Consider the following 27,816-nt stretch of genomic DNA (forward strand, 5'->3'; position numbering starts at 1 on the left):
AGAGCCAAGGCCACAGAGGAAGAGCAATCTGGCTTGCCAAAAATGTCTGGACCATCCCGTCAGTGTTTCTCGGTATAAGTGCCTCAGCTGACTAGCAATAAACTAACCTATTCTCAAAGAGATAAGGCAAAGAACTGCACAGGATAAGCAACAGGGAAAAGGACATTTCCAAATATCCAATCTTGACCCTTTGACTTTCAATGGCTAATTGTTCATGGCCTCGATTTGTCGGTGTAGTTCAATGGATCAATCAGTTTTAATGCTTTTCTATGATGCCTTTTAATGGCATTCATTTTCTAGCTAATCTCTTCCTGTGGTGCAAGTTGTAAGGGAAAACATGCTATAATGCCATATATACATGTGTATAAGTCGAGGTGCATTTTAAGACCAAAAATTGTGTTATTTTAGGTATTACCTGTGCATAAGTCAACTATAGATTCTAGACAAGTTAAATAGTCTATTAAATAGTTGTCATTAAATTATCAAAACTTGTTGAACTTAGGGGAGAACGACATATCGTAAACACTACATTTCCTAACCTACTAAAGAAAACATCATATCGAACTTAGGCCTATAGCCACGTCTAGTGAGTGAACATTGTGAGAGTTATTCCAATTATTATTAAGCCTTCCAGTGAAAGACTGTGCATGTGCTTACATGCTGGCGAATACACTGCAGCAAGGTTCAGAAGGAGTGCGATTAATTACTAGGATTACTGGTATATACCAAGCGCACAAACAAAATGGCGTTTTCTATGTTATGATCGAGCGTTGAGTCAACATTTCCAAAAACATTACCTACGTGTAACTCACCCCCCAAAAATAACCTTAAAATCGTCTCTCAGAAATTTGACTTATACACAAGTATATACGATACGAGGAGCGTGCAATAAGTAATGACCCTGACCCACTTCTCATAGCAGTAGAGCAACGAAACTTGGCACAGTTATTAGTCTTTCACTACATAGGAACTACCCAGAGTTATGTATTTCTCCCATCGTTTGATGCAGCTCTGGAGACCATTTTTGTAGAACACCTTAGGTTGGTCCAACCACAATGTGACTTCAGAAATCAAGGCTGCATCATCTGGGAAATGCTTTCCTTTCAAAAACAACTTCATCGCTGGGAAGAGGTGAAAGTCAGAGGGTGTAAGGTCAGGAAAGTAGGGAGGATGGGGAAGGATTTCATAACCACACACCCGTGCTTCTGATCTGGCGACATGCGAGTTGTGGACGGAGCGTTGTTCTGCAGGAGGAGGGTACCTTTGCTGATCTTGCTCCGCCTTTTGATTTTGATAGTTTCCCTTAATTTCCTCAAAAGTGAAGCATAATAGGCTCCTGTAATTGTGGTACCCTTTGCCAGGAAATCTGTCATCACTACTCGGTCCTGGTCCCAGAAGACTGTGAGCATGACCTTGCCAGCGGAGGGCTGCACCCTTGCCTTCTTTTGTAAAATGACAAAGATTTTCAACCCTTCAGTGACTTTTTGGACACCCTGTATGATTGCAAAAATTGGAGTAAGTTCAGGGGACTTCTACCATTACTAATCAGCAGAGCATTACTAGCATCAACCAAGTGCAGTGTAATGATGTATGGAAGCCAGTGAAGGTTGAGGACATGCATTGCATGGAAAGAAATTATATAAGAATGTTACAATAGATGTGTAATGTGAGTCTTAAAGGCAGGTTTAGTTCTGATGATCTCAAAGGAAGATTAATTCTGCAAAGAATAGGGAGATGTGTGCAGAACAGGAAACTTTGATGGTATGGTCATGTTGAAAGAATGGATGAGAGTTCTTAGGCGAGTAGATGTGGAACTGTTAAAATAGCAGAATTTCAGTTCACAGGGGAAAGCCAAGGAAAACAGGGGAGGAAGTAATAAAAATGGAAGGAGGGTGGGGGGGGGGATAAATAAAAACCTGGTCAGAGATAGATCAGTTTGGAAATCAATTTTTTTCTATACATGCCAGCATATAAAATGGATAAATATGATATGATTAAAATAAATCGATAAGAAAAAAAAAAAAAAAAAAAAAAAAAAAACTCTTTTTTCTTTATCAATAAAAAAATGACAAAACTATTTGTTGTTTCAATAAGGAAATATTTTTGTGCTTTTATTAAAAATTAAAAGAAACTTTTTCCTTTCTCTATTATCACTGGACTCTGTGAGATCATCCAAACTGTACCAATTGGACAATAGAAGGCAGTACTGCATTGTATAGATCTTCTCTCCACATTTGCAGATAGCCAAGTCGGATTTATACTCCCAATCTGGTCATAACAGTTTTTGATCACCTCATTTCTGTTCTTGGACAGTTGAGCATTCTTTACTGGTACTTCTTAAGAATGAAACCTCCAAAAACAGGTTGGGGTTTATTTTCTAACCAACCAATTAAATAACTACTCTTTATATGAATCTCTAGCTAACCAATCATTCTATATAACCCATTGCACCATCTCCCAAAAGACGGGAGCTTGCTAAATAGTGCTAGAGGTTGATACACCCACTCAGATGTGACAATAGTTCATGCATCGGCAAATGGTGGCTTAGTATAGATATAGGATACTGTCAGGTGTGAAGTTTTCTAGCTTGGTAGAGGGAGCCTACTTTCATTGCAGCATCATTGGAAATTACCTTCCTTTTAATCTTATGATATTTAATATCCTATTTTATGAAAACAAAGCTCTATGGACAAATTTATCTTCAGTTGACCTAAAATCTTCACATCCCAAGTTTCTTATTGCGAGATAGAAAAAAAAAAAAACAAACACTTACCAGCTAAAGTTGCAGCACACAATAAAGAAACAGGTGAGTTATAACCATTGTGATCAGCAAATTTCTTCTTCAGGTGTGCATAGAGAGGAAAGTATATGGCAGAAAAAGGGATATCTCGGAGAAAACAAGCCTTGGCTCCCTAAAGAGAAAACAAAATAATCTTTTGTAGAAATCATAGATTAAAAAAAGAAAACGGTGAATATAGATTTAAAACTATTTAAAAGATATTTGTATGAGAGGTGTTCCAAAAATAATGCCTCCTATTTTTATTTTCACTCAAATGAATTAGAGGGCATTTCAAATTGCAATGTTATGATGACTGAACATATGCATTTATGACCTCTGTTGCAGATACTGATCGTGTGAGACTAAAAAAGAAATCCCTGTCATTGACGTGCATCAGAAGCAGAAATGAGTCACTGAATTCGTGGCAAAAGTGCATTGAGAATGGTGGTAACGATGAAGAAATATAAATTCTGGAGTACAAAACTTCTAAAATGTACTTGCAATGTTAGGCTGTATAAAAATGTACTCGCAATGTTAGTCACTGTCAATTTTAAGTACATAAAAAAAGTGACAATTTTATTCTTGCAATAATACTTCCACAAATATGCTATGGAGAAAGAGAGATGGTGTGTGGTGGAGTGTTGTGGGTGACAACAAAATGACAAGTCGATCGGCTCGGTCCCCGTCACTCTCTGATTGATTTCTTCCTTGACTGGCATTTGTTTTTATTTAAAAAAAACTTTAGATAGGAACTTCGTTTTTCTATGCCGTATTCCACTATGCCTTATTAAATTTGTCTAAGGCCAAATTCCAAGATAACTGTTTTCAAAACTTGTTAGTTGAAGAAAGTTGATTTCAAAGCTTCTGTACATTTCTCCCAATTATGATTTTTTAATGACATTTCTTGGTTTGAAGACTTGTCATCAATATTTGCATGTGTGCACCCAGTAATAATTCTGGCGTTGTCCAGAATACTATTCAACACCACAGGACAAGGCTGATCAAGAGTATACCAACTTTGTGGACATTTGTTTTGTAGTTTTTTTTTTTTTAAATTTTGAGTAGGTCATACACACAGAGAAACAACTGTAATAGATGGTGATCTATAGTATAATATTATATAGAGGATACTCAGAACACGTTACATACACAGATATACATACAAATTCTTACCTTGTATAATCCAAAAAATCCTAACTCTTTGATCACAGATATAGCACTTATACGTCCTTTACTACCAACAATTTCACCAGCAACTTGTAAACGGATTTTAACAATTTCTAATGGATTAGTGAACACAACTTGAGATGCACCAGCCTGAAAAAGAAAAAAAAAAATTCAAAAGCTTGTATTTAGGCACAATCTAATGAAAAAAGAAAAACCTTTAAAATATTTTTCATTGAATATGAAGCCGTGATAAATAATAACACAGATATAGAATTGAATTACCCAATAGACACCATCCTCGAGTGTTATCAGTCTACATATGTACAAGGTTTTGTCTGTACAACTTGACACTTCATCGTACGAGTAAACCCTGACCAAAACTTAACGTTGCATTCAAAGTCCAAATAAGATCTCCTTGACACGGCTATACACTAGCTCATACGAAGAATGATGCACCTCCTCCATATGACGTTACCTCAGGTAACAGCACTTAGCTGGATACTCTACCAGACTAGAAGAATTCTTGTCCTGAAATCCAGTAACTTACTTGTAGTTTTATTTAATACTTTTGCAAGCAAAATCCGATCCCGCATTTTGCTAAATGAGAAGGAAAGTATTTCTTCGAAACTCAGCGGATTAAGGACTATCCACTTATTTAGTGTTTCCTTTTTAAAATTAAATATGTTTTTAACTCTTTTTCAAAGTGTCTTTTTAACATGTTTTATCAACTACTTGTTCTTATATATATATATATATATATATATAAGTTTAATGATTGAAGTTAAATTCTGTAGATTAAAATATATACAAATATATTTAAGTTAAGAATTTATCGTTTGAAACAAGGAATATATAGAGAGAAATTATATTTGGTTGTCCCATACCGTTATTTTCGAAGGGCTTATGAGATGCCTGACCATCTCATATGCCCTTCGAAATAACGGTATGGTACCACCAAATATTCTGGATATATCGGATTAGTTGATCACCTCTGATTTTCACCTTGGATCACTACTCGTCCGAACTGACTGTAATATCCTGGAAACTATTCAACTCTTTCTGATATTGGACTGCCCAGGTTGTACAATATCCTTTTTCTATGACTCTTAAGCACCATCTAAATAACTTTCAAATAACATTTTCAATATATGTGTTGAAAAGCAAAATATTTGTTTATTCTTAGCTGAACATTTTGCCAATTGCATTCTATTTCCTCTGATGATATGAGCAATTATTGAAAATCCATGGATTAAGGAAATAAATATAATTTCTATCCATATATTCCTTGTTTCAAATAATAAATTCTTAACTTAAATATATTTGTATATATTTTAATCTACAGAATTTAACTTTAACCATTGAACTTATATATTGCTCTATTTTTATATATTGAACTTTACCTGAGAGTATTACCTCAATGCAATATCTGACAGGAAAATTCTCTAATCTATCTCATTTATACATATATATATATATATATATATATATATATATATAATGGAAAGCAACAAGACTAAATACTGGCAGGCTAGCATTCAAGATAAAAAGGCCCCTCATCCCGTTTACACACCCGGCAGGAGATAAGTAATGGTGTAAACTTTCCAGCCTCTGTAAATAACATTCTAGCAATGACAGAGGCCAACTATGTCAGCAATCGGACCTTGATAAAAAAAAAAGATCCTGGCCCCCTATCTCCACCATGTGCACAAAAAAAAAAAAAAAAAAAAAAGAAATAAGAGACTTAAAAGACCAGTCATGGTTTGTTGTACAGAATGAAGTACTATTGTTTTGCAACCATTATTCTGTTTGCAAAATGAAGCAAAAACATAAAACAAAATTCTAGCTGAGAAAAATCATAGAATCTGGACTCCCTGAAGAGAAAATTATATATTTAATGTTAGAGAAGTTCAGATCAACATGGTATCTTAGGTTTCAAGCTGGGTGGAGGGTATCTTAGGTTTCAAGCTGGGTGGAGGGTACCAAGCAAAAAATAATATTATTATTAATAATAATAAACGAAGGATTTCAGATTGTTAGCTATTCAACATTCTTTGTTTATTAATATGGATTTTAGAATTTAGATCCAATTAGCAATAATGTTTAATTCTATTTAACCATTTTGTATTTTTTCATTCCAGCATGTAGTTCGTTTTAAATAATGAAATAAATTTGATTTTAGTTTGTGTGAAAAAGAAAAATTATTCTGGTGAGGAAGATTGTTATAATGGCGAAAATTTGAAATAATAAATTAAATAATCTAAGGGCCATTAATTTTTGCAGCTTTTTTTTTTTTTATACATGGGTGTCACCACTTATCAAGGCCCAGAGGCCACTCAAGGATAAGGGTTAATAGGTATACATTAGTCATTGTGATTTTAGCATAGTAAACAGTGGGAATTTTGTAACTTGGATTACTTAGGGGGACGATTCAATTAGAACTTGTTCACATTGGACTTTTTTTTTTTTTTTTTTTCATAGGTATCAACACATTATCAAGGCCAAGAGGCCACTCAAGGATAAGAGTTAAAGAGTGTACAGTAGAAATTGGCCTATATAATAATCATTAGTAATGAAAATTTGTTAAATTTGATAACTTATATGGAACGGCTCATCAAGAACTTATTTACGTTAGACTTGAAGACAACCATATTGTAGTCAGCCGGAAAGCAGGAAAACGGAAGACAATTCCACAGGCGTGCAGTTCTAAGAAAAAAGCTTTGCTCATGGAATCTACGTTTAGGTTTAGGCACAGATAAAGAGTGGGGGGAATTATTGATAGTGTTTACAGCTAGACGAGTGTTTCTTGTGAAAGTTTTGCGAGGGGGGACCATAGATTGAAGCTCAGTCGAACACTTTCCATGAAAATAACGATACATCAGAGACAAACTCGCAACATCTCTTCTGTGAGATAGAGGTTGCAAGGAAGAGAAAAGGACATCTCCTACAAGGCTACAAAGTCCATTTTGAACTCTATCAAGGCAGGACAAGTCCTTTCTAGCAGCTCCTGCCCAGATGTGGCAACAGTATTCCATCCTTGGACGTACCTGGCTCTTATATAGATAGAGAATTGCATCAGCAGTGAGATATCTACTGGATCGATAGAAAGATCCCACCATTTTTCCAGCGGCCTTGGCAACAGATTTGATGTACGTGTTCCATTTAAGATCAGGAGTAATGGTCAAGCCCAGAAGCTTGTCAAAACGTGAGGCCTCCTGAAGACGAGAGCCATTCATTTCAAGTGATGCCAGATGGGGATCAGAATGTTTATGATGTTAAGAGAGAAGCTTGGTTTTAGATGCATTAAAAGTAACCAGCCACTCCTTTCCCCATTGTACTACATGCTCAAGATCAGAGGAGAGAGAATTGGAGAGAACTTGGTCGTTTATTGTCTTAGATGTGCTACCATAAATGGTAGTGTCGTCAGCATAAATGTCTACAAATGATGTAAGGATGTGATTTGGAAGATCATTAATGTAGATCAGGAAAAGAGTTGGGCCCAGGATGGACCCCTGAGGGACACCGGCATTAATACTGTGGGCTTCTGATTTTTGCCCCTCAACTACTACTCTTATGAACCTATCAGAAAGAAATGATTTAATAATTGAGAAGACATTTCCAGCTATACCATAGCTAGAGATCTTATGAAGTAAACCTTTATGCCATACCCTATCAAAGGCCTTAGATATGTCAAGAGCAATTGCCCTAGAAAGGTTGCCTCCGTCGAGAGATTTGCTAATCCTATGAGATATAACTGTAAGCACATCTGCTGTAGATCTAGCAGAACGGAAACCATATTGAGTGTCACTAAGAAGGTTATTTTTGTTGAGATGGTTGATTACTTCTGTATTTAACACAGATTCCAGCAACTTACTCATGACGCACAGGAGACTTATTGACCTGTACTGAGAGGGGGATGACCGATCACCTGAATTCTTAAATATAGGGCATACTGATGAAATTTTCCAGGGAGATGGGAAACTATTCTCCTTAAGACAACGTTTAAATAGTTTTGTAAGTTTTTTGAGTACTATAATTGGAATACCGTCCGGGCCAGTTGCTTTACTGGAATCAAGGTTTTTGATTAGCTTGGCAACATCACGTACAGATATACGTATATCACATAGTGTGTTATCAGATACAAGAGGAAATATTGGGGGTTGGCGGCCTTGATCGCAAAAGGTAGAATTAGCTGCAAAGTTCTTGACAAAGAGTTTGGCTTTGTCTGATGCTGACGAGATTACCTCAGGTCCATTGATGATAGTTGGGATGTTTGCTATTTGCCAAAACTGGTGGGAACCAAGCCGCTGCTCAGCTACTTTGGACTTAACAGATTGAGCATACAACCATCTTGCGCTCTTTATTACTTTCTTACAATGGTTGCTGGCAGTCCTGAAAGCGGCTTTAGTTTTCATACATCTATTACGTTGGAAACAGTGGAAAAAGTGATTTCTGTGCGCAATGGCAGCAGCACATTCTGGAGAGAACCATGGCTGGCTGTTAGGTTTTTGCTGAAACTTTTTAGCATGACTTATCTCCCTTATATTATTTAAGTTACTACTGAGCATTTTTTTCTCCTATTCTATTTATTCTCATATTCTATTTAAAAATGTACTACAAATAAATCTCAGACAATGTTGGTAAAGTTAATATAAGCAAACATTGTTTAAAATAAAAATCTTCTTGCTTAATTATACAGAGTAAGTCACGGGGAAACAAACCAAAGACTACCTTTCTCACCCCCTATCCTTTACTCAAGGAAAGCAAGGAGCATTCTAAAAACATGTTTCCCATGACTCACCGTGTACATTTTTTTTTTATCTTCATGATTTTTCTCATGATATAAAAAATTAAAATAAGTTTTATATCTATCATGAACATTTTCGAATCACTATTGGATGAAAAAGCAAATGAACAAAAAAGCCGAAAAAAAAAAAAGCATGTAAATGTAAAGTCCGATGCTGGGGGGGGGGGGGGGGAACATTTTCACATTGTTGCAGGAAAATTTAAATTCGATGCCAGAATAAAATTGTATTATCTCAAGCATTTTAAAATATTATTACTGGTTTCATGATAAGCAATATTATTACGTGTAGGTTGTTGAGTCTTTATTAAAAAAAATAAAAAAATTGAATATATATATATATATATATGTGATTATAATTAATAGGTATTCTTTTATACTTACGCAATCATCAGTGTAGGAGGTGAAAATTCCTGCTGGTCAGAAGACTTGAACCCAGTTACGAAGCTACCTATGACTTCATTTGCTAAGCCTTTACCTCCGGGCCACCAAACAATTGCCATAAGAATTAATAACTAATAAACACACAATTTGAGTGCGGGCATTAGACAATCAAGTGTTTGAATGAGCAGAAGTCATGAACGTTGCATAAATGCTAGTTGACTGCCTTTTAGTTTATACTTTGCAAACATATACTTTTAGCAATTAATCTACATGAAGATGATAGGGAATCACCAGGCCTTTAGCACTTTTGAAATAAACACTGAAAATCTATGCATAAAATAGACCTTTATATATATAAATACATTTGAAGCCAAAACTGCAACGCAAAATGTTTTATAAAATAAACGCATGTTTATTTTTTAAGAAATATATTTCGGAGTAAGACTCCTTTGTCATTTTTTTTTTCTCTTTTTCTTCGACATGATGTAGAGTAGAAGATAGTTCGATGAAGAGTCCACGTGATGTTAACTGCGGGGTTTTTATGAAGCCGCATAAGTGACGCATGGTCGCGCATTTTGAAAATCTGGGTAGTTTTTTTTTTTGTTTATATCCGTTAGAAGTGCTGAGTGAAGCTGCAACATGAAATTTCTTTAAAAATAAACACTCGTTTATTTTCTAAAAAATTTTGCGTTGCAGTTTTGGCTTCAAACGTATTTATACATATTTTATTCTTCAAATTTCACTCGGTGCTTCTAATGAATATAAACAAAAAAAAACTTCCCAGATTATATATATATATATATATATATATATATATATTAGTGTTGGGACGATTAATAGGAATCGGAAAAATCGGAAGATTTGGGAGTATCAGAAAAATTAATGCCTATTTTCAGGGGCCAAAACAATTTTAATTGTCTTTTTTTTTTTTTTGATTTTGTTTAAAGTAAAATCTTCCATTGCTAGTATTAATAATAAAATAACATTTATTGATTTTAAAATATCAGTAAAGCTAAAATTGATAGATCATCCTCCACAAGTGTATTTTGACGTTCAGGAAAATATCTGCATATTTAACATGTGTTTTTATGAAAATCAAGGGGAAATAACAATCTAATAGTTTAATAATTAGAGATTTATAAAGAATCTGAATCTGTAATTTAGCATGGAATCGGTAATTGTATCAGAATTGTGAAAAATATTGGAATCGTCCCATCACTAATATATAAGTAAACACATGCATAAATACATGTGTTATATTAAATAAACACATTAAACTTAAAATCATTAGTAATTAAAACTTACACAGCCACCAGCAACCATCTCAGCCCAAACAGGTAAAGTACCATCTTTTCTCATTAACCTATCACGCATCAAATCGTTCATCTGTGAAGAAAAACAAATTTATATTAGTTTTTTTTTTGCCAGAAAAAACGAAAACAAAACAAAATTTAAAAAAAAAAAAAAAAAAAAAAAAATGGTGCTTATTAAGATAGAGTCGACAAATCAATTTTTAAAAAAATATGTTGTTTTAAATAAAAACAATATCATGTTCTTAATTGTCATGTTGGAAATAGTAACAGATCCACAAATTATGAAAGTTCGAGTAGAAAATTATTTACAGTTAAAAGTAATTTTTATGAAAAATTGGGTAAAATTGCATTTTTCTTAGACATTACAAAGTTGACAGTAAGAGTTTGCACGCACTCTGAACAAATATCTTAGATTATTCGTTCATGGCTGCAATATTTGTTGTCTATAGCGATAAACTTTTTTACAAAAAAACATAATAGCAGTTGCTTTACTCAAATTCTCACAATTTTTGGATATATTACTATTTTCGACAATACAAGTACATAATGTTTTTGCTTAAAACGATATATTTAAAAAAAGCGATCTGTCCACTATCTTAACAAGCATCAAAATAATTTTTACATATCTTAATGTAAGAATCATCACAGTAGCAATAAACAATTAATAACCCCTCTTGGAATTTTGGCTAGGAGCAAAGTGTAGTAACTGTTCTGATGTTGCATTTAGTCTTTTCTTTCTTAGGTTACTGAAGAAGGAGAAATCCTACTAGACAGAGATAATTTTTATTTTTGTTCAAATCCAGAGTATTCATTTTGGGGAAGCTGGATTTTCTCCCATGTTAAAAAAACTGACCTTGTGTTTTACTATGTATTTCAGTTTTTTTTTTTTTTTTTTAATTTATGAAAGATAGGGGTGGGGCGGACAAAAAACAAACAAACAAAGAATTATTTCATAGTCTTTTCTGAAAATTTCAAAGAATTTAAATGCATTTAAACTGTCAAATTGTAATTTTCAGCTTTAAGGCTAGTAAATAGGAACAATAAACAATTTTTTGTATATACATGCAAGATAGCAGATGGCCTTCTGTCATCCTATTCTAATCCAAAGTTTAGATGTTTTATTGAACTGAATGAACTAATTCTAAAAAATGACTAATATATCAGAGGACAAGATTCTAAGTCAAAATTAGGAAACATCTTGAATCAAACTAGGCATAAATGTGCCTTCTATTATTTCAAAGGGCAATTTGTATTTATATTAAACTAAAAGTTAAAGAGTACAGAACAAACACCCACAAGGTTGGTAGATTATTGATCGGTGCTACCCTGGATAAATAATATCTAAAATTGAAAAAAAAAAGTTATTCATTTTCTTTTAGTGTCAACTGAGCCAGATTTCGTCAAATTCGTTAGCCATTTTCAATGTTATTATGTATGAATTTTGAAACAAAATGCCAACTCATTTTTCAAGGAATCGATTATATAAAGGAGAGTTGTGTGTGCATGTGTATGTATGTATCCAGCTAGAGGGGAATGGGTTGAGTGAAAAAGAAAAGGGGTTGGAGAGATAAGGAGGAGGATAATGAAGAAGTTGGGGAAAAAAAAGTAGAGAAACAGATAGAGAGAGGTAAAGATGTAGAAGTTTTAAAAGAAATATGTTACACTTTTATGCCGAGGAACACCAGTTATCCCTGCTATCCTTTTAATAAAAGGAAGGTATGAAGGCATGTGAGCAGATAATGCCAGGATACAAAAACCCAGAAGACAAATCCAGGGGCTCTTATTGAGATAGAAAATGTCCAGTAAGGGGAAAGTCAAGCCTGGGCGATGTGTTGTGCTTGGTGGTACATGTTTTAATTAAGAAATGTTTAGATCTTAGGAAGTATCTCATATGTATTTTATTTAAAATTAAAATTGAAAATTATGCAATTTTAAATGAATAAAGTCATTTATTCATGAGATTTTAAAAACTTAAAAGAATTTTTTAAATTTATTCCACAAACTTAAAATTTTAATGTCTTGATATATTTTATAAATCTGGGATTTATTTCTGAATATTCAATAATTAACCATTTATTTCAAAAATTTGCTTCTTGTCTAGAATTAAACCTAATTAAAAAACAAAAAATACACAAAAAAATTTTATGATTTAATACAGCCATCATTGAATGAAAACTTGTTCAAGAAATTTGTGGTGCTTAGTAGTGAGACAACTCAATTCGAACATTTTAAAATCAACCTTGTAATGTCTACAGCAGAATATAAATCGTTAAAACTCACAGAAATATGTTCTATAAATATAATAAAAAAAAAACGTACTTTATCAATTTACTTGATTTTTGAATGTAACATTTTCATTCTATGATGTATGTACATGAAGACTTTTCTGTATTTTTTAATTAGGTTAAATTCTGGACTTGCATTTAACTTTTAATTAAATCTGCAGAATTAAAAAATATTTTCCAAAAAATATTTATGAAATATGTTTTAGTCAAAAATTTGTAATAATAATATAAAAAAAAATGTTCACCGTCAATTTAATAGCCTTTTCTGGAGCAACACCAACGAGCTGGGGAGCAAGACCACGATACAATCCAGTGAAACCTTCATGCCGGAGAACTTTCTTGAAACAATCAAAGCTATTTTTGTACATTAATTCTCCAACATAGGATCCTGTTCTTTGGTTCTGAAGACGCGTTTTAACAAGATCAATGGGATACACCGCAGTTGCACCAGTGGCTAAAAAAAATAAGGAATTTGATACACACAAGCAAAATAGAGAACTGTTACGTTTGAAAGCTATAATAATAATAATAAAAAGTAATAATAATGAGTGTAAAGAGTACTCGCACCATGGGGAGGTTTATTGTCACCTCAATTTCAGTAACGAACCATAGTTGTCAGCAAAAAAGTTTTGTTTCTTCTTTACATATCATTGTCTTTTTAAGATGGCTACCAAATCTGATAAACTTATACTTGTGTGATTGTGCCATATACGTTGACACACCGGTTCTCACCAGATCACTGAAGTTAAGCAATGTTGAGCCTGGCTAGTATCAGATGGGTGACCATTTGGGAAGGTGAGGCACTGTATGTACTGCGAGGTAAAATACTAGATTGGGAAACTACCATAGTCTATCCTTCTCTTGAGGGTAGATGGGCCTCTCTTAAACCGTGATAGGCAATTCATCTAGTGATGGCATCATGATAAAAAATACCCTTGATAGCCCTAGTGAAGTATCAAGTATTCAGCTACGGACAAGATTTGAATTACACTACAAACTCGTGTAGAGTTCAATCTTGGCTGCGGCTGCATGTTATGTTTTTTACCCTTTGTTTAACGGAATAATACCTGCTACTTGATCTTTGTATTAATAGGAAAAAAAATAAATTTTAGATTCAGACTAAGTAATTTATTCATTGAAATTTATTCAAAATACGTTTTTGTTGATATACAACAGGCCTTGATTGTGAAACAGAAATGTTATTGTAGCTTTGAAAAATTTATTTATTCATGAAAAATACAAAAATTAGGCACTAGACCACTCCAAAGTGTTGTAGGAGTGGGGAGGGGGGGGTCTATGGTCATCCTTATTACTGTACCTTATGTCTATCATTTTCCTAGCTAGAATCTTCAATCACCATAATACTGCATTCACTCCAGGGGTCATCCAATAAAAGATTCCCAAATCAAGTTTTTTTTTTTTTTTTTTCAAATAAATATGAATATAAATAAATCGTTTTTATTAAAATAATTTCTTTGGTAAGTGTAGCCTTGAAAAACACACCTAAACTGTTTACAGTGTAACATAGATGGAGAGGGGGAAAAGAAACGAAAGAAAAGAGTAATGAATAAATATCTGCAAGTAGCGACCTCCCCTTCCTCCTTTTCCAAATCAAACGTAGACCCCCTACCAAGCACCCCCCTCCCTCACGCACGACATTGCTAAAAACAAGAATCCTACCAAGTCCCTGCTCCCTCATACACAATAGCGCTAGCAACGGGAACCCTACCACCACCTTTAACAATCTGTCTTTTCTTTTCCTGCGTTCATTCCTCCTCTCTCACTGGGTAAAAACCAATGTGTCAGAAAGCAGTAGCAGCAATGAGAAAGGAAGGAAGGAGGAGGAGAAAAATCTCTAAATGGAGAAACGAAAAAACCCGGTCTTTTTGGGGTCGACACCACGAGGGAGCGGATGGAAAAATTCCTCGCGCCACTTGCCAAAAAGCAAATGGAAGGAACCAGTGACCAGATATGATGGACGAATCATCTCCGTACTGTTCGGAGGATAAAACGAAGGACTTTCTTTTGCTGTCTCACTCAAACCCCCCATGAAAAGAAACTTAACATTCAACCGCCAGAAAAAAATAAATCGACGTAGAAATGATATCCATGTAGAACGATGTAAAATGGCGCCCATCGTATACAAGTTTCGGGTTGATGAGATGTCGACGAATTGGAAAAAGTCTACAGAAGGCAATGCATCTGCATTCACAAACTTAAAAATAATAATAAAAAAAAAAGCTAGAAAGAAAGAAGCTACGCTGGCCATGCGATATATTCTATCAGCAGTTAAGTACCCCATTTCTAATACACCATCTCACAAACCCAACCCCGCCTCCATCCATGTTTGTTTTTTTTTTTTTTTTTTTTTTTTTTTGGGGACTGTTATACCAAAATGATATTCATGTTAATTTTTTTATTCTTTATTTTTACGGTTGATCTCATTTTTTTTTTATGGTTGATCTCATTTTTTTTTTTTACGGTTGATCTCATTTTTTTTATTGCTTATTTTCTCGTTTACTTGCCCTCACCCCAATTCATTGAGGTGTTGCATTAAATTTCAATCATGTTTAATAAAGCAGTTATGATATTTTTATGCACGTGTTGCCATTCTTGCTTTGCATTTGAATTGTTCAAGGTTAAATGATTCACTCATGAATCTTAGATACCGTGTCATTCTAGGGCACAAATCTGCACCCGACGTGCTTTAGATATTTTTCTTTTCTTTTTATGCTGTGTTACGAGAACATAGGGTGAAGCACCATTTTAGAGTCAAAGATTCTAACCAGGGGGTGATCACCCTGACTCAGCTTCTCCCAGCCCGTAACAACAGTCATAACTTCATTAAAACTTTTCTTCATAATGTTTCATTTATTGATGTTTTATTCATAAATTCATACCAAGAAGGTCCACATAGATCAGCAGTTACAGACACATTTAATAAGATCTTATAAATTTGGTTGTTTTGATGTTTGGTCAGTATTCCAAACAAGAACAAAACCGAAATTCCAAAATACTCTCATATCATTTTGCGTTTACATTAGTTTTCATTTTAAAACAGTTTTCGAAAATATCACAAACCTCCAGCAATGGAACCCAAGGCAAAACGGTATCCACTTTCTAAGACCATCATGAGAGGGTTGCGGCCAGTACCTTCAGCTTGACGAATTTTTTCCTGTAATAAATGATATAGATTATAAAAAAGGAGGAACTACTAATTGTGTAAAACATCTTCTAAAAGGCGAATAAGATTAGAGGGAAAAAAAAATGGTTAAAGATTACAGGGGATTGACTGACCAGTTGTGTCTCAAAACTTGACATTGTAAATTATGTTTACTAATAAGTTATTGTTTATCAAGGCTGAACGCAACTCAAGAATAAGGGAGGCACTAGCGTAGTTTATGACCCATGCTAAAAATGACTTTTTGACAGTATCTTTTGGTTGTTTATGCAAACAGACAGATGACAGTGTGTTTAGCCAATCAGATTGCGAGACAGCAGGTGGCAGTATTCCACATTCATGAGGTTCTCTAATGATTTAAGAGGAAATCTACTTTTTCTGAATTAAAAAACATGGAGAACTTGCATCCTAATCTTAGGACGTATCTAACTCTTATAGAACTTTAAAAAAAATTCTGTTTACAGATCTGTTAAAATTTTCAAGTCAATGAAAAAAATTTTGGATTAAAAAGAAACGGGCAATCATTGTATAGATTTCATTTTTTTTTTTCTATTTCGAATTCCTCTAACACTCGGACATTCGAAGATACAGATGTAGCAAAATTCCATTGGTTAAGCTATCATGTCAGGTGACTAACTTGGATTATAAATGAAAAATTATTTTAATAAAATAGATTTTAAACACGTTGGAATTTGGACATGAGAAGGAAGTGGACAATTGACAACATAGGTGACTTAAAAGCACTATCAGGCCACAAGTACTTTGTCTTCACTTGTGTGACCTAGCTTAGGATCGATGAAAGTAAACTGATCGTCAGTGCATAAGAAAGTTGAAAAGAAGGCAATCTTTAAACCTCGGCGATATTCAAAATATGTAATAAAAACATTCCCTCATTGAATTTTAACAACTCTTAAATTTTTAACATCTTTTCAGTTGAATATATTTATATAACTTAACAGACAACATGATTTGTTTTATTTAGGTTATTCGAACTACTGTTTCTTTTTTCGGATGCACCTTGTTGGACTTAGGAATATGCAAATACTTGTGGCATAACAGTTCTAAGTGCTAAATAACTATCAGTTCTAAGCGACAGTCTTCTGGAGGTTGATGGTTAAATGCTCAGTATGGGTGATACTAAGAATACGATTGAGAATTATTTAAGACTTCTACACGGTTATGGCTAACCGAATGAAAGCAAACTACATTCTGGATTAAGTATGTGTACATGTAAAAATATTTAGATTTTTATTCTTGTGTATGGAGCATAAGCCTTCAGCAAAATTAGTTTGAAAAGTTACAAAAAATTAAATCTTGTAAATTCAACCATTTATTTTTTCCTCTGAATTGTTGGAAGCAGTTTGGAACCAAAACTCTTACACTTATTCAAAAGAGATTTACAATTAAGCCAAAAAAATTTAAATCCAAATTTAAAAAAAATTATAACAATTAATTAAAAAAAAATTATAAAGAAAAAAAAAAGGTTATAATTAAGAAAAAAAAATAAAGAAAAATTAATTTTTAATTAAAAAAAATTACAATGCAAAATCCTTTTCATTTTTATAAATTATGCTAATGGAGACATAAATGACTAAAAATAAATTTTTATTTAATTTAACCACAGCAAAAAAAAAAAACAAAAAAAAAAAAAACAAACAAAAAAAAAACAAACTTACCTCTGCTATTTGCATTTGAATTGAATATGGAGTTTCTCGGCCTTCCATTGGGGAAACAGATTCCAAATCATCATACCTGATACGCCTATCAAGAAATAAGATTTTAAGAAATCTAATTACAATATTCAGAACAAATATCTTATCAATAAAATGTCTTATTGGTGGAAATCTTTTCACAGTCAATATCAGCTTAGTGTTTGCAAAATAACATCATTTTTTGAAATCTTTTTTTTTTATATTAATAAACAATCACAAACATTAAACTTCACAAAATTTTAAATAATTATTAATTCACCCGTTTTTAACATTTTAATTATTTACAAATTTTACTCCTCTTGATCAATGGTATTTTCACAACGTTTTGGAAATTTCATTTTCCAGCCTTCTTTAAAATATCCTTTTGCTATAATCTAATGTTACAAAGGCTTACCTATGTCTATAAAATGCTTTTATCTATCAATTCAGAAAAGAAAACCCTCTAATAACTGAGAAAAAAAAGAAGGAATAGAATGTTTTAGAAAAATTGAGAAGGCTCTATTATTGGTTGGTGCTCCCTATAACAAGAGATTTTGCGCTAACTAGGCAAATTGTCGGTTGTGATTTACAGATTATGGATAACCCGGTCAAAGGAATCTTTTAAAGAATCCAAAATCTAGAGAAATTGAAAAAGATCACATGAAAGAACCTCTTGATACAAAAGACTAATCACTTTTTGAAATTTTTGAAGTTATATATGAAAGACATTTCAAAAGTAATGCCTCCTTTTTTTTTTTCTTTAAATTCCAAGTGAAAGAATCAGACTTGCAAATTGCATTGTTATGATGACTGAACATATATTTATAAACTGGAAGTTTCATGTCTGCTGCAGATGTTGACAGTGTATGACTCAAGAAAGCAACATGTGTAAGAAGTAGAAATATGTCATTGAATTCTTGGCAAAAGTGTATTGAGAATAGTAGTGATTATGTAAAAAAAACAAAACAAAAAAAAAACAAAAACAAAAAAAAACAAAAACAAAAAAAAAAAACAAAAAAAAAAAAAAACAAAAAAAAAAAAAAACAAAAAAAACAAAAAAAAAAAAAAAAAAACAAAAAAAAAACAATGTTCATTTTAATGGTACCACTCCCTTCTTCATAGCTCTTCAACGTTTTAGTTTTTTAGTTAAAACTCTTAGTTTTATTTGGTTAATATATGTTGCATGTTTAATTCCCTTGACTAAACATGTAACAATGATATTCACCTCATGAAGTTGTCATACTTCAAGTTCTTCCTTGATAGTTTGAGCCAAGTTCGGGAGAGGGTGACCAATGCCAGACAAGTCATCAACTTCCATGACACAGGGTCTGTTTATCGAACCATTATGCTCAACATGACCAAACCAGCGGAGACACTTCTCACATAGTGCTATATCCAAAGGTGAGATTTGTATTTTGCTGCAAAGAACGGAGTTGCTGGCATGTTCTGCTACCTTTGCACGGCATATGCAGTGAAGTATGGCTTGCTCATTATACAAAAGTTGTTGCCTATCTTAGACTCTAAGAGGCCAGTATTCGCAGGCATGCAATATTACATTGTGGACTCAACTACAGAACACCACACCACAATCATCTAAGGATACACGATTATTGGTCAGGAGTGGAAGAAGCTCCTGAAACTTTCCTCAGGCAACTCTGCACCGATAGATATGGCATGTCTCACAGGGACCTAAATACCAAAATTAAGAGAAAAGTCCAAAATTCCCTTAAGTTTACAGATGAGATTCAAGACAAAAAAAAAAAAAAAAAGTTGAGATGACATCCATAAAATGAGTAGACATCTTGCATAAAGATCTCAAGATGGCCGAACTTCATTCTGACAAAACTTTTGGCTATGTATGGTGGAGGGAGAATCCAATGTGAACCCCGCTTTTCAGGATAAATGCAGGAGAAAAATTTTACAAACTACGATCAAAGGCACCTGAAGAAAGCCGTAGAATATAACAAACAAACCATTGTGAGATTGACAGTGATGATCAAGAAGAAAACAAAAACAGTTTGAAACATGTAAATAATTGTCAATAAAACGATATTCAACTGGTGTCATTATGTGCATTTTCACACCAAGTGATCAGGTAATGTTTTAATCATCATAATTCACTAGGTGCCTCCAACGCACGTGACAAATTTATCCCCCCCCACCTCCACCACCCATATATAACACAATCTAACTGTAATCTAATTTAATATTATCATTGCAACTTTTGTACCATTCAAAAGAAGCTTCAAATAAACTAATATTTTTTTAAATCAGTTAATGAAAATAATGAAAATGCTATTGTGTTTACATTACCAGTGCCTTAAAACAACATTCCTACTAAATGAACATTTTGAAAGCATAAAACTTACCTGTGTTTAAAAAATTCTAGCAAAAATCAACTAATGGTTAGATTTTCATATTTTAGATACTTATTCATTTTTAAATTAACTTGTACTTTAAAGACAATTTTCCTTAAATATACAAGAATTTGAAGCTGTAAATTAAAAAAAATGGACATAAAAATCAATATTGTCTATTTTTTTTTTATTTACAGTAAAATAATGGGTTTCTATATATAAATAAAAAAAAAATATTTTTTAAACATTTAAACTCTACGGCTTTATAAAAATGTTGCAATTTTTATCATCCTAAATTTATTTTGTTTAGTTCTCGTAACATGAAATATGGGGGAGGTAGAACACCTAGGGGAAACTTTTTTTTTTTTTTTTTAATTAGATTAGTTACATCTTGTTACCTATAAAAGAGAGGGGGAGTCTGTCACGTGCGATGGAGATCCCCACAATTCAAGTTTTATCTGCAAAGCATTTTTGACTGCATTCTAAGTCTTCATATAAATACATTTTTTCTAATTTTAGTATTCTGCTCCACAATTATCAAGATAATTGACATTTCTTAAAAAAGTCATTAGACTAGTACTTTTCAACTTAGGGCAATTTCATTTGTAAGTGGATAGTTTAATGTGACTGACAAAGGCCCAAGTTCAAATTTCAATTTTTATTTTGGAGGATATCCCAATATTGTAATACAGAAATTTTCTCTCTTTTTATTATACTGTCATTATCATATTTATTGTTGTTGTTGTTATAATAGCACTTAATCTGTTAGTTTACAACTTTTTAGTAACTTCTTGCACATAAACTGCCTTTTGTGTATTTCATTATTTTTCGTTAATTCATTGATGTCATATTTTGAAGATTTTTGAACCAAAGAGATTCATTTTAAGTTTTTCCACTTGGAATAGAAAATTTGACTATATAAAAACAAGAACAAGCTCACAAAGTAAATATTTACATTAACTCTCTAACATGTATAAAATTATATATTATTTTATTTATTTTATTTTTTTTAATCCTTTGAGATGAGGATTCATAATTTGTGTATTCAATTTTTTTTTCTTTTTGTGAACTGTTATTCTCACCTTCATAGTTATTGTGTTACCACAATTGGGCCAACTCGTCCTCTGACATTCTTCAGGTAGTTAACCGTGACGGGATAGGAATGCTGAGTCTTAACTGTATCCTTTGTAATTACTGCCTTCCATAGTTTGGACCAACTGATCCTTTGGCCTGCTTTGGGTAGGATTGAAACTGCTATCTTCAGACAATGCTCACTTGGAAACGTAGAGACTAAATGCCTCTATCCAAAGCAGGGGAGAGGATTAGTTGGCCGAAACATGGTGAGACAACAACAACTATGGAAGGCGGTAATTACTGGGGATACAGTTACAAGACTCAGCATCCCTATCCTGTTGCAGTCAACCACCTGAAGAAAGCCAGAGGATGAGTTGGCTGAAATGTAGTGAAACACCAACTATAAAACTGAGGATAACAGTTTTCTAAAAATGTATAAAATCGAACCTTTATGTCAAATTATTTTACATATTGCTAGCATTTTCTTTTTGATATTAGTCAATAGTTTAATAGAATAGCAAACTATGTTTTGACCTCTTGATTTTTTTTTATTATGAATTTGTTAAATTTAGTTATGAAAATTAGTAAAGTGTCACATTTTTTTTATTAATAGACATTTGTACATCCTACAACTTAGTATAAATAAAACAGGGGAAAAAACTTGAACTTATTAATACTTGTATTATAAAACCTTAAAAAGTGACATCAATCAATATTTTTTTTAAATTTTAATAGGAATAGGATTATTTTTCAGTTTTTTATTTTTACATTTAAAAATATTTTGATATTTTAACTTTGCCTCATTTTGTTATTTCTTTTTTTAATCTGTTCAATATATCCATTATAAGAATAATAAAAAGAGCAAGAAACTATCATGGACGAAAATGGTCTTCTTTTATGAAGAATCTATTTTGGAAGATGACAAATTATGAGAAGCAGGCTATTGAATTTAAGATGAGCAATAAGGAAGGAAATAGTTTTTTTTTTTTAGGGAAGAGAGGGGGTAAAACAATGAGGGAAGAAGGTCAAACAAGGGGAGGGGGAAGAGAAGGTCAAACAAGGGGGGGGGAGAAGGTCAAAAAAGGGGGGGAAAGAGAAGGTCAAAAAAGGGGGGGAAGAGAAGGTCAAAAAAGGGGGGGGAGAGAAAAAGGTCAAACAGGGGAGGGGAAAGGTCAAATAGGGCAGAAGAAAAAGGTAAAACAAGGGGGGGAAGAGAAGGTAAAACAAGGGGGGGGGGGGAAGAGAAGGTAAAACAAGGGGGGGGAGAGAAGGTAAAACAAGGGGGGGGGGAAGAGAAGGTAAAACAAGGGGGGGGGAAGAGAAGGTAAAACAAGGGGGGGAAGAGAAGGTAAAACAAGGGAGGAAGAGAAGGTAAAACAGGGGGGGGGTGGAAGAGAAGGTAAAACAGGGGTGGAAGAGAAGGTAAAACAGTGGGGGGAAGAGAAGGTAAAACAGGGGGCGGGTGGAAGAGAAGGTAAAACAGGGGGCGGGTGGAAGAGAAGGTAAAACAAGGGGGGGGGAAGAGAAGGTAAAACAAGGGGGGGGAAGAGAAGGTAAAACAAGGGGGGGGGAAGAGAAGGTAAAACAAGGGGGGGGGGAAGAGAAGGTAAAACAAGGGGGGGAAGAGAAGGTAAAACAAGGGGGGGGGAAGAGAAGGTAAAACAAGGGGGGGGGAAGAGAAGGTAAAACAAGGGGGGGGAAGAGAAGGTAAAACAAGGGGGGGGAAGAGAAGGTAAAACAAGGGGGGGGGAAGAGAAGGTAAAACAAGGGGGGGGGAAGAGAAGGTAAAACAAGGGGGGGGGAAGAGAAGGTAAAACAAGGGGGGGGAAGAGAAGGTAAAACAAGGGGGGGGGAAGAGAAGGTAAAACAAGGGGGGGGAAGAGAAGGTAAAACAAGGGGGGGGAAGAGAAGGTAAAACAAGGGGGGGGAAGAGAAGGTAAAACAAGGGGGGGGGAAGAGAAGGTAAAACAAGGGGGGGGAAGAGAAGGTAAAACAAGGGGGGGGAAGAGAAGGTAAAACAAGGGGGGGGAAGAGAAGGTAAAACAAGGGGGGGGGGAAGAGAAGGTAAAACAAGGGGGGGGGAAGAGAAGGTAAAACAAGGGGGGAAGAGAAGGTAAAACAAGGGAGGAAGAGAAGGTAAAACAAGGGAGGAAGAGAAGGTAAAACAAGGGAGGAAGAGAAGGTAAAACAAGGAGGAAGAGAAGGTAAAACAAGGGAGGAAGAGAAGGTAAAACAAGGGAGGAAGAGAAGGTAAAACAAGGGAGGAAGAGAAGGTAAAACAAGGGGGGAAGAGAAGGTAAAACAAGGGGGGAAGAGAAGGTAAAACAAGGGGGGGAAGAGAAGGTAAAACAGGGGGGGAAGAGAAGGTAAAACAGGGGGGGAAGAGAAGGTAAAACAAGGGGGGGGGGGAAGAGAAGGTAAAACAAGGGGGGGGGAAGAGAAGGTAAAACAAGGGGGGGGAAGAGAAGGTAAAACAAGGGGGGGGAAGAGAAGGTAAAACAAGGGGGGGGAAGAGAAGGTAAAACAAGGGGGGGGGGAAGAGAAGGTAAAACAAGGGGGGGGAAGAGAAGGTAAAACAAGGGGGGGGAAGAGAAGGTAAAACAAGGGGGGGGAAGAGAAGGTAAAACAAGGGGGGGGAAGAGAAGGTAAAACAAGGGGGGGGGAAGAGAAGGTAAAACAAGGGGGGGGGAAGAGAAGGTAAAACAAGGGGGGAAGAGAAGGTAAAACAAGGGAGGAAGAGAAGGTAAAACAAGGGAGGAAGAGAAGGTAAAACAAGGGAGGAAGAGAAGGTAAAACAAAGGGGGGGGAAAGAGAAGGTAAAACAAGGGGGGGGAAGAGAAGGTAAAACAAGGGGGGGAAGAGAAGGTAAAACAAGGGGGGGAAGAGAAGGTAAAACAAGGGGGGGGGGAAGAGAAGGTAAAACAAGGGGGGGGAAGAGAAGGTAAAACAAGGGGGGGGGGAGAGAAGTAAAACAAGGGGGGGAAGAGAAGGTAAAACAAGGGGGGGGGAAGAGAAGGTAAAACAAGGGGGGGGGAAGAGAAGGTAAAACAAGGGGGGGGGAAGAGAAGGTAAAACAAGGGGGGGGAAGAGAAGGTAAAACAAGGGGGGAAGAGAAGGTAAAACAAGGGGGGAAGAGAAGGTAAAACAAGGGGGGAAGAGAAGGTAAAACAAGGGAGGAAGAGAAGGTAAAACAAGGGAGGAAGAGAAGGTAAAACAAGGGAGGAAGAGAAGGTAAAACAAGGGGGGAAGAGAAGGTAAAACAAGGGGGGAAGAGAAGGTAAAACAAGGGGGGAAGAGAAGGTAAAACAAGGGGGGAAGAGAAGGTAAAACAAGGGGGAAGAGAAGGTAAAACAAGGGGGGAAGAGAAGGTAAAACAAGGGGGGAAGAGAAGGTAAAACAAGGGGGGAAGAGAAGGTAAAACAAGGGGGGGGAAGAGAAGGTAAAACAAGGGGGGGAAGAGAAGGTAAAACAAGGGGGGGGAAGAGAAGGTAAAACAAGGGGGGGAAGAGAAGGTAAAACAAGGGGGGGGAAGAGAAGGTAAAACAAGGGGGGGAAGAGAAGGTAAAACAAGGGGGGGAAGAGAAGGTAAAACAAGGGGGGGGAAGAGAAGGTTAAAACAAGGGGTGGGGGGAAGAGAAGGTAAAACAAGGGGGGGGAAGAGAAGGTAAAACAAGGGGGGGAAGAGAAGGTAAAACAAGGGGGGGAAGAGAAGGTAAAACAAGGGGGGGGGAAGAGAAGGTAAAACAAGGGGGGAAGAGAAGGTAAAACAAGGGGGGGGAGAGAAGGTAAAACAAGGGGGGGAAGAGAAGGTAAAACAAGGGGGGGAAGAGAAGGTAAAACAAGGGGGGAAGAGAAGGTAAAACAAGGGGGGGAAGAGAAGGTAAAACAAGGGGGGGGAAGAGAAGGTAAAACAAGGGGGGGAAGAGAAGGTAAAACAAGGGGGGAAGAGAAGGTAAAACAAGGGGGGGAAGAGAAGGTAAAACAAGGGGGGGAAGAGAAGGTAAAACAAGGGGGGAAGAGAAGGTAAAACAAGGGGGGGGGAGAGAAGGTAAAACAAGGGGGGGGAAGAGAAGGTAAAACAAGGGGGGAAGAGAAGGTAAAACAAGGGGGGGAAGAGAAGGTAAAACAAGGGGGGGAAGAGAAGGTAAAACAAGGGGGGGAAGAGAAGGTAAAACAAGGGGGGGAAGAGAAGGTAAAACAAGGGGGGGGAAGAGAAGGTCAAACAAGGGAGAAGAGAAGGTCAAACAAGGGAGAAGAGAAGGTCAAACAAGGGAGAAGAGGAGGTCAAACAAGGGAGTAGAGAAGGTAAAACAAGGGAGTAGAGAAGGTAAAACAAGGGAGAAGAGAAGGTAAAACAAGGGAGAAGAGAAGGTAAAACAAGGGAGAAGAGAAGGTAAAACAAGGGAGAAGAGAAGGTAAAACAAGGGAGAAGAGAAGGTAAAACAAGGGGGGGAAGAGAAAGTAAAACGAGGGTGAGAGAAAGAAAAGAGGGTGAAAACTAATCAACGATACATACACAGAATGTAACCTAGAATAGTTTATTTCAGATGACAGAATTTTCATTTTACTAATAGACATTTAACTACATATGAGACAAGTTACAAGTTTTCAAATCTAAACATGAGAATGTTGGAGGGAACATAACTGAAACACTGAATTACATTAAAAAAAAAAAAAAAAAAAAAAAAAAAAACAGAGAATGGAAAAAGTCCCATTAAAATAAAATATGATATAAAAAAAATACAGGCAGGAATGGGCATCAGTCTGTAATAGTTCACATCCTTTAAAATTCTATATACAAATTAATCTCAAATACTATCACTAATGTTATTAACACACAGAAACGGATTATTCAGGGAACTCATTTGGATTCTAAAAATTTATTTCACACCCTATAATGGGTTATTAAAATGAGGTTTTATAGGATGAAATAAAAAAGGGAGGGAGAAGTATATCTGAAAGCAAAAGAGGCCAGATAAGCTTTTTATGAGTTAATAAAAAGGTTGATTAATAATAATAAAAAAAAAAAAGGGACAAAAATTAATGATGACTAAATATGTGTTATGAACAAAATGGGATTTAAATCTGTTTTACTTTACCTCCTATAAACACACCTTATTAAACATTTACTAGCTTAAGGCCATTCAAAAAGTCATGCACAAGATTGCTAAAAGCGTATAATACAAGGATGAGTCAAAAAGTTTGCAATATTTGCATTATAACAGGTGGCGTTTAAAGTGAAAGTCAGATCACAATTTGAGGATAAAACTATACAAACACTAATCTTTAACATAAATCTCACCTGTCTGTTTAAATGTATATATGTATGTTTGCCTAAAACTTTTGACAGATGCATTGGAATGTGATGAAACCAGTATTGTCTTAAACCTCAAACTTTCAGACGACAACTATTGAAAAATTGGCTAAAACCATCAATTTCTTCACCCTCAATAGGGCAGTTTTCGTCACTTCCAATTTTGCGATGGATGCAACAGCAAAGATATCAGTTTTTTTTGTTATTTTTCACGTTCTTTTCCTCCTTTGCGGTACAGGTTTGAGTTTTTTTGCTTAACACACACACTTCCAAGCATCCAAACTAGTTTGAACTAAAATTTAAACCAGTCTTGATAGGAAAATATTAAATAAAAAATACTTCCTTGTTTTTCTTAAAGTTTGAAATATTTTTTTTTTACACAGTAACAAGTCTGTATGTATAACAAGGTTTTGTATGGATACAAAATTCTAATTTAATTTTGAATGTATATAAAATTGAAATTTTATTTCCACATGTGGACCTTAAAAAAAATTTTTTTTTTACTTACTTGCCTCTCCATGAGGACAAAGTTAGACACAAAGTAGGTTTTTAATGTGGAGGGAAACCAGCTCCCCAACAAAGGGGCACTCTGGTTAGTAACAAAAATTTAAAAAAAAATATATCAGTCATGAGGGATTTCTCCTCTAATAACCGAGACCAAAAAAGTGAAGTGAAAGAAGTGCAGCATCAGAACAGATACTACACTTTGAGTTATGTTTTTTAATATATTTTTTATTTATTTTTTTAATATATTTTTTATTTATTTTTTATTTTCTTATATATTTTTAATATATTTTTTATTTATTTTTATAGATTTTTTTATTTACTCTGAAAAGTTTACAACAAAACAAAAATAAACAAAAAATTAGGCACAAGGCCACTCAAAAATTGGGGAGGGGTGTCTATGGTCATCCTCGGCACTGTACCTTTGCTAGTGTATGCTTTATCTTAACTAAAGTTCTCATTCATCACAATAACTCAAGCACACCGGGGGTCATTCTACCTAAGATTTCCAAACCATATTGTGTGTGTGTGAGAGAGAGAGAGAGAGAGAGAGAGAGAGAGAGAGAGAACGTGTGTGCATATTTTTTTATAAGCAATAAAATAAATATGTAAACATAAAATTTTATAAAAAGTCATTTGTTTAACTTTGATCCTAGCCCGAAGGCCAAGAACCCTTTTTTCTATTTATTTTTTTTTTTAAATTTGTTAGCAATAAAATATTACAGACTAGAAGTTTTAAAACTTTTTCTATTTGTCTAAAAAATAAATACAATTTAAACAAAGCAAAATGAACAATAAAATAACTTTATTTCTAAATAGTTTTTCACTTTTATAGCATTTACAAAATCAATTATATCTATTTCTTTATAACTTTTATTTTTTTTAAATTATTTATGATTTGTTCATAATTTGTTTGCTTAATTACTGTTTGTGTTCCCTAAATTCCTGGATTTTTAAATTTAAATA

At 34.6% G+C, this 27,816-nt stretch overlaps 1 protein-coding gene across 6 annotated transcripts in view; it reads right to left on the bottom strand.

Moving 5' to 3' along the window:
• LOC145284509 (electrogenic aspartate/glutamate antiporter SLC25A13, mitochondrial-like) overlaps positions 1-27,816 on the bottom strand; it is a 169,067-nt gene that overhangs the window by 34,772 nt on the left and 106,479 nt on the right. For all 6 annotated transcript variants that reach the window (XM_080133392.1, XM_080133394.1, XM_080133393.1 and 3 more), the window contains 6 exons: positions 17,587-17,671; positions 15,811-15,904; positions 12,975-13,183; positions 10,437-10,517; positions 3,953-4,096; positions 2,774-2,912 (listed from right to left, as the gene is read on the bottom strand). In XM_080133392.1, the coding sequence (XP_079989518.1) occupies positions 2,774-2,912; positions 3,953-4,096; positions 10,437-10,517; positions 12,975-13,183; positions 15,811-15,904; positions 17,587-17,671 (752 nt within the window). The remainder of the gene's footprint in view (positions 1-2,773; positions 2,913-3,952; positions 4,097-10,436; positions 10,518-12,974; positions 13,184-15,810; positions 15,905-17,586; positions 17,672-27,816) is intronic.

The sequence above is a fragment of the Euprymna scolopes genome, chromosome 9, assembly GCF_053919585.1.
Source record: "Euprymna scolopes isolate OS-2025 chromosome 9, ASM5391958v1, whole genome shotgun sequence".
Taxonomy (NCBI): Eukaryota; Metazoa; Mollusca; class Cephalopoda; order Sepiida; family Sepiolidae; genus Euprymna; species Euprymna scolopes.